The following is a 7,500-nucleotide window of genomic DNA, read 5'->3' as shown; positions in this document are numbered from 1 at the left end:
ATTGTATTGTATTGTATTGTATTGTATTGTATTTATATTGTATTGCATTGTATTGTATTGTATTTATATTGTATTGTATTGTATTGTATTGTATTGTATTGTATTGTATTCTGTTGTATTGCATTGTATTGTATTGTATTGTATTGTATTTGTATTGTATTGTATTGTATTTATATTGTATTGCATTGTATTGTATTGTATTGTATTGTATTTGTATTGTATTGTATTGTATTTATATTGTATTGCATTGTATTGTATTGTATTGTATTGTATTGTATTGTATTGTATTTATATTATATTGCATTGCATTGCATTGTATTGTATTGTATTTATATTGTATTGCATTGTATTGTATTGTATTGTATTGTATTGTATTTATATTGTATTGCATTGTATTGTATTGTATTGTATTGTATTTATATTGTATTGTATTGTATCCTGTATTTAACCAGGTTACAACTCATTGAGATGAACATCTCTTTTCTAAGAGCAACCTGGCCAAGAAGGCAGCACAGACACTGTTACAGTAATAAAAAGACACACACCGAGTGAACGAGCATCACATCCCGTCTGTACGTAACACTAAAACAGCTGTAACGCATAAAACACGTCAATCTGAATTTAGTGAGAGCTTCACGAACAATCCCATCCAGCTAGAGGAACACCTTCTTGATCTGTTAGAATAGACTTAACCCCCCTGCTCCCCCATTACAGTAGTAATCAGGTCTGACTATCTCAGCTCCGTCTGTTCTTTATTCCAGGAAGAAGGAGCAGCGTATTTAAAAGGTTATTTGCCTCGTCCTGTTCTAACCTCTAACCTCTCACCACGGGGACCAACATCTGTAGAATAGTGTGAGAGTGCAGACCTTATTGAGTTTGGTTTGTGCACATGTACACAGATAGGAAGGAACCAGTCCAAGAATATAAGAGCCAACCAATGTGATCTTTAACTGGTGCATTCATATATCAAACAAATGCTTTTATTAAATGTACCCATTAAAACCACCATATGTAAAGGTTGCTGTATTTAATCAGGGACATCTTAACTTGTAATAACCACTCATATACTCAATAAAACACATAATATGCCTTTTTATTATCAAATATCTGAACATTGCAATGAAGGTATATACAGCACATTATCGTCACATTTATGAGTGCACACATTTCATATCTTTCAATAAATAATCTGTAAACACATAACCTCAGTGTAAAGGCAGATACAGTCATGTTTGCACAATGAAACACACAGAACACGATTTAAAAACTAACTGGGGGAACTTAACAAATGCTTTGGCACTTTTCAAATTTCAAATACAGAGTTACATAAATGTATAAATCTATGGATGGAATAAGGCAACAACAACTCCGGATGCTGATGCTTATTGTGCCTCACACGCCCCTTTAGACTTTAGACTTTAGACCTTAGACGTCACTGTGTTTGATTATTATTTGTGTCTTTGATATTTCCTGTCACCACAGAAGGGAAACATTTGATCACCACATTTATCACCACCGAGACAAACTCTGGGTGTGCACGGAACACAAAAAGCAAACTAGTATTTCGTATTGGTGGTGGCAGATGAAGAAATGAGAGAGGAAATATGTGAAAGCATTCAAGGGTTTGTGTAGAAGGAGTAGTAAGCTGCCATGCCTTTGGATGAGGAGGCTTCTTTACTGTAGGAGCTACTGTTGATGGCAGCAGAGGCCAAGTCCTCACACTTGATGTCAGAGGGTGAGTCCTCTGCGCCGGCACCGCCGAGAGACAAACGCCTTCGTTTGCAGGCCGTGGAATAAGACTCAGCCTTGTCTAAGGACAGAGCTGACGGCTGCGTGTCTGTCCAGGAGGAGATCAGGCTTCCGCTACCGTTCACCTCCTCTTCTATCTGTGCTTTCACTTTGTTTGAGTCTTCTGGGAAAGCAGTGGTGGGACTGGGCCTGGGAGACCAAGGCAGGCTGGGAGAAACCTTCCTCTGGTATGCTGCTCTGGACCCCCAGCCTGCAGACATGGTGGTGAAAGGAGAGTCTGGGTAGTAGCTGAGAGCGTGGGACGTCTGCATGGACAAGGACTTGATGCCGTAAGGAAGCAGGGAGCCGGAGTAGTCCCCCTCGTAGGGGGTCAGGTCCAGTTTGTTGCCGGTGCCGGTGCCATTCCCCCCCTGCTGCATGGAGGCCACAAACCACCTCTGTGAAGCTCCGTCTTCTGTCTGAGGTGAGAGGAGGCCGTTTGTCTGCGGCACCGCTCTCTCACTGTTATAGAAGCGGTTCTGGGGGAGGTTGTTGACGAACTGGTCCTGGAAGAGCGGCTGCATGGTGTAGCGGGCTCCGGGGACGATCTGGTGGGCACCGCGGGGGGAGTCGCTGGGAGACGGTGTGAGGCGCTCGTTCTCTCCAGCTGTGTACATCCTGGAAAATACATGGAGGTATGAACTTGAGGTCAAGGAGGGGCAGTGTCTGGGTGAGAGAAATCACGTTGGCACACATGAAACAACACATCTGATCAATTTAAAAAACTCATTACAACACAGTCACACAGTTAAAACACAATAAAACATGTCATATGATGTTTTCCTGTTGATTTTTGTACTCAGTTTATGAGAAATATAATTAAGTAAAAATACTCACGAATCATAATTATCTCTGAATCCTTTGGCAAAAGGGTTGTGATCAATTTTCAGCTGCGTAATCTAAAACAAAGCAAAATGGAAGAATAAGCTCCATACATACATATATATATATATATATATGTGAAGATAAAGAGAGAACAGATATAAAGAAGCATCATGCAGTTATATGCCTCCTAACTATATGCATGTCAAACTATACAAGGAAATTATAGATAGATTATTAACATTAGAAACTGTTTGTCATGTTCATTTAATGAGTTTCAATCAATAGAAATGCAAATGGATTAAAACAAGATTCAACACTTATAAAGCAGGTTAGTCTGTATAATAATAATAATAATAATAATAATAATAACAATAATAATAATATTAATAATAATAATAATAATAATAATTAAAGCTGCGAGCAGCGATGATCGGGCCGTCGCCCCCGCGCGCACGTCGGGGGAACTCGCACGTTGGGATACCTGCTGTCGTGCATTCCCATGAAAGTCGGACATCGCAGGCAACAGTTACAGTTTATTTTCTGCCTGGAGCGTGTGGCGCTGGATATGACCTGTTGAGAACATGTGGGGCGTCCTTTAAAGGCACTTCTATGAGGGTTGGTTGCAGTATACAACCATTTCCTGTTTCCTGTAGGGGGCGCTATGACTTTCACTCATAATGGCACATATATGTCTTCAGGCCTGGACTATTATCCAGCTTGTGAAATTTGGGGCAGATCGGACTATGTAAAGTCAAGTAACAACAGCCTCCTGTGTCGTGGCGACTCATCAAAATTCGCCATGCCACCACGGCGCTGCCGTTCGATGGAAACTTACGATTTTCGAAAGGAAGCATCATCGAGGTCTTAAGGCTTTTCTGACCAAATTTGGAGCAGATTGGTTACTATACGCCAAAGTTACAACAACTTCCTGTTTTTTGGCGAAGAAGCTTTTTCGCCGCCACGCCACGGCAACATGGTTCGATAACTTTTTGATCTTTTGATAACTTTTCATCCCAAAGGTTTTAAGATACAACTGACCAAGTTTCAGGTAGATGTGATTAATTTCTGAGGCAGAGTACATCAATGTGTAAAACATGATATTTCCTGTTACCACTAGGTGGCGCTATGACTGTGAGTCAAAATTTGCATATGGATGTTGTCAGACAGGGACCTTTATCAGGCATGAGAAATTTGGAGCATATAGGTTAATGTACGACAAAGTTACAACAAGTTCCTGTTTCTTGGCGAAAGGCGCTTTTTCGTCGCCACGCCACGGCAACATAGTTCGATAACTTTTTGATCTTTGAGTAACTTTTCATCCCAAAGGTCTTAAGATACTACTGACCAAATTTGAAGTTGATCGGGTTAAATCTCTAGGAGGAGTTTGTTAAAGTACAGCGCCTGGATATGGTAAAAAAACGCCATAAAATCCAATATGGCCGACTTCCGGTTGGGTTTACGGTATACCTCCAAGAGGCTTTTATTTACGTCTCATCATGGTACATATACCTACCAAATTTCATAAATTTAGGTGAAACGTGTCGTCGGGGCTACTCAATAGGGGGCGCTAGCGAGCCAATTTGCCACACCCGAGCACGAAACCCATATCAGATATTTATTTCACGCACGTCTGACACGTGTGCAAAATTTCAAAACGCGTTTAGTATCCCAAGCACCTCGTTTTCACACTCAAAGACATAATAGAATAATAATAAGAAGAAGAAGAAGAAGAAGAATAATCATTTGAAGAACAATAGGTCCTCGGACCCGACGTTGTCGGTGCTCGGGCCCTAATAATGATAATTGTTACATCAGTGTTCTGGTAGGCGGTCACAGCTATGAACTGGTTCTCTGGGAAGGTGAAGCTGTGTGTCTTCAGGTCGCTGCTGATGCTGATGTCCTCCAGTCCGTCCTCCGTCACCTCCACGATGTGCAGCCGCGGCTGGTATTTATGCAGCGACTGCAGGACGATCATCTGCACAATGAACACGGTCACAATGAACACGGTCACAACGAACACGGTCACAACGAACACGGTCACAACGAACACGGTCACAATGAACAACGAACACGGTCACAATGAACACGGTCACAATGAACACGGTCACAATGAACAACGAACACGGTCACAACGAACACGGTCACAATGAACAACGAACACGGTCACAACGAACACGGTCACAACGAACAACGAACACGGTCACAATGAACAACGAACACGGTCACAACGAACACGGTCACAATGAACAACGAACACGGTCACAACGAACACGGTCACAATGAACAACGAACACGGTCACAACGAACACGGTCACAATGAACAACGAACACGGTCACAATGAACACGGTCACAACGAACACGGTCACAACGAACACGGTCACAACGAACACGGTCACAATGAACAACGAACAAGGTCACAACGAACACGGTCACAATGAACAACGAACACGGTCACAACGAACACGGTCACAATGAACAACGAACACGGTCACAATGAACACGGTCACAACGAACACGGTCACAACGAACACGGTCACAACGAACACGGTCAGATAATCTGGTAAATAATCCGCTCATTGTTACAAAATAAGCAATTTGAGAAAAAAAATGTTTCTACAAGAGCTTTTTTCTAATGACTGTAACGACGGCTCGCCGTTACTGGAGTAATATAGTATTTTGTGTGTATGTTTAACTATAATTACTAGACATATGGATTATTGAATACACTTAATGAACACACGGAGGTATTAATTAATTAAAACAGTCAATAACATGCCAAACTTACTTCTGCCGGTTTCCGTTTCCCAAGGTGCGCGGGTGAAAGAGATCCCCGGGGACTCGCGCCCTATTAATAGTTCCGGGAGGGCGAAACCAGTGGGAAGTGGGTGGAGGGGAGTTCGGCGGGACTGTTTTGTGTGTATTTGTGAAAGGGTAATGTTTATGGATATTTATTGAAGATAGTTAGGTGTTTATGTATTTATTAAGAGGATTTATATGTGGGAAATGGATTTATGTACATAAATGTGGATATTTTTGTATATTGGTGTGGTACTATATTTGGGGAAATGGTATGGGCCAATTGAGGGGAGTATAAAAACCATGAGTTTGGGTCCATTTGGGGGAATACTACGGTGGAGGCAACATGTGTGACGGGTGTGAAAAGGAAAATAAATACTTCTATGCTGAAATGCCATCCAGTTGTGGACTGATCATCATTTCCTCCTTGACCGCTCGGGGATTCTAACATGACGCAAATTAATTTCCTTAATTTCAAACATTTAGTAAAATAGTGTTTATTTATTTATTTTTATATAGTTTTAATTAATCAACCCCCAGCTGTGCCAGTGATTTATGTAAAACTATTCATTTATGGTGATATGTTACTGTCGCCTATATTAGAAATACATAACGGTAGTTCAATATAAAATATTTAGACATATTTAAATATTTTAATACATGTATTTAAATCTCCGGTGCAGGTTAGAGGTGTTAGTTCAGGTGTCTTTATCTGTGAGGTGTTAGTTCAGGTGTATTTACCTGTGAGGTGTTAGTTCAGGTGTATTTACCTATGAGGTGTTAGTTCAGGTGTATTTACCTGTGAGGTGTTGGTTCAGGTGTTTTTACCTGTGAGGTATTAGTTCAGGTGTATTTACCTGTGAGGTGTTAGTTCTGGTGTATTTACCTGTGAGGTATTAGTTCAGGTGTATTTACTTGTGAGGTATTAGTTCAGGTGTATTCACCTGTGAGGTGTTAGTTCCGGTGTATTTACCTGTGAGGTGTTAGTTCAGGTGTATTTACCTGTGAGGTGTTGGTTCAGGTGTATTTACCTGTGAGGTGTTAGTTCAGGTGTATTTACCTGTGAGGTGTTTGTTCAGGTGTATTCACCTGTGAGGTGTTGGTTCAGGTGTATTTACCTGTGAGGTGTTGGTTTAGAGGTGTTGGTTCAGGTGTATTTACCTGTGAGGTGTTAGTTCAGGTGTATTCACCTGTGAGGTGTTAGTTCAGGTATATTTACCTGTGAGGTGTTAGTTCAGGTGTATTTACCTGTGAGGTGTTGGTTCATGTGTATTTACCTCTGAGGTGTTGGTTCAGGTGTTTTTACCTGTGAGGTGTTGGTTCAGGTGTATTTACCTGTGAGGTGTTGGTTCAGGTGTTTTTACCTGTGAGGTGTTGGTTCAGGTGTATTTACCTGTGAGGTGTTGGTTCAGGTGTTTTTACCTGTGAGGTGTTGGTTCAGGTGTATTTACCTGTGAGGTGTTGGTTCAGGTGTATTTACCTGTGAGGTGTTGGTTCAGGTGTTTTTACCTGTGAGGTGTTGGTTCAGGTGTATTTACCTGTGAGGTGTTGGTTCAGGTGTATTTACCTGTGCGGTGTTGTGGCTGGTTCCCTTGTTGTTGGTGAGTTTGAGCTTGCTGAAGGAGATCTCCTGTCTCATCCAGTGTGCTCCGGTGTTCGGACTCTCCGGGTGGATGTAAACTTTGTTCCCTGAAATGAAGAACTATTCCACCATCAGACTCCCGCCAACACCAGGTAGATCATCTCATTAAAACAGGAGGGTTCATATTGCACACCTTGATTCCACCTTGATTTCACCTACTCAGAAAATTATTATTATTATTTGAATCGAAATATTATATTTTTGCAAATTAAAAATCTTCTGATGTCAGTTATTTTATTTCAGACCTTCAATTAAAAATGTCACATGGACCTGGTCCAGTACCATGCACCTGGTCCAGTACCATGCACCTGATCCAGTAACATGCACCTGGTCCAGTACCATGCACCTGATCCAGTAACATGCACCTGGTCCAGTACCATGCACCTGGTCCACCTGGTCCAGTACCATGCACCTGGTCCACCTGGTCCAATACCATGCACCTGGTCCA

The 7,500-nt window shown here is 41.5% G+C and overlaps 2 protein-coding genes across 12 annotated transcripts in view; both read right to left on the bottom strand.

Annotated features, from left to right (window-relative positions):
• Positions 1-1,072: 1,072 nt before the first annotated feature.
• Positions 1,073-7,500, bottom strand: part of LOC119496815 (eomesodermin homolog) — a 38,005-nt gene continuing 31,577 nt past the window's right edge. The window contains exons 6-9 of one of the 2 annotated variants that reach the window (XM_037784398.1): positions 6,978-7,099; positions 4,424-4,588; positions 2,626-2,687; positions 1,073-2,454 (exon numbers count right to left, since the gene is read on the bottom strand). In XM_037784398.1, the coding sequence (XP_037640326.1) occupies positions 1,617-2,454; positions 2,626-2,687; positions 4,424-4,588; positions 6,978-7,099 (1,187 nt within the window). In that variant the 3' untranslated portion in view covers positions 1,073-1,616. The remainder of the gene's footprint in view (positions 2,455-2,625; positions 2,688-4,423; positions 4,589-6,977; positions 7,100-7,500) is intronic. The other variant, XM_037784399.1, reaches the window with a different exon arrangement.
• The window catches only part of LOC119496818, a 1,078-nt gene continuing 698 nt past the window's right edge, over positions 7,121-7,500 (bottom strand). For 6 of the 10 annotated variants that reach the window (XM_037784403.1, XM_037784412.1, XM_037784410.1 and 3 more), the window contains one exon: positions 7,121-7,500. This exon is cut by the window's right edge. In XM_037784403.1, the coding sequence (XP_037640331.1) occupies positions 7,287-7,500 (214 nt within the window). In that variant the 3' untranslated portion in view covers positions 7,121-7,286. The other 4 variants (XM_037784404.1, XM_037784407.1, XM_037784405.1 and 1 more) reach the window with 2 other exon arrangements.

Source organism: Sebastes umbrosus, chromosome 11, assembly GCF_015220745.1.
Source record: "Sebastes umbrosus isolate fSebUmb1 chromosome 11, fSebUmb1.pri, whole genome shotgun sequence".
In the NCBI taxonomy this organism is placed as follows: domain Eukaryota; kingdom Metazoa; phylum Chordata; class Actinopteri; order Perciformes; family Sebastidae; genus Sebastes; species Sebastes umbrosus.
This window is presented reverse-complemented; position numbering and strand designations above follow the sequence as displayed.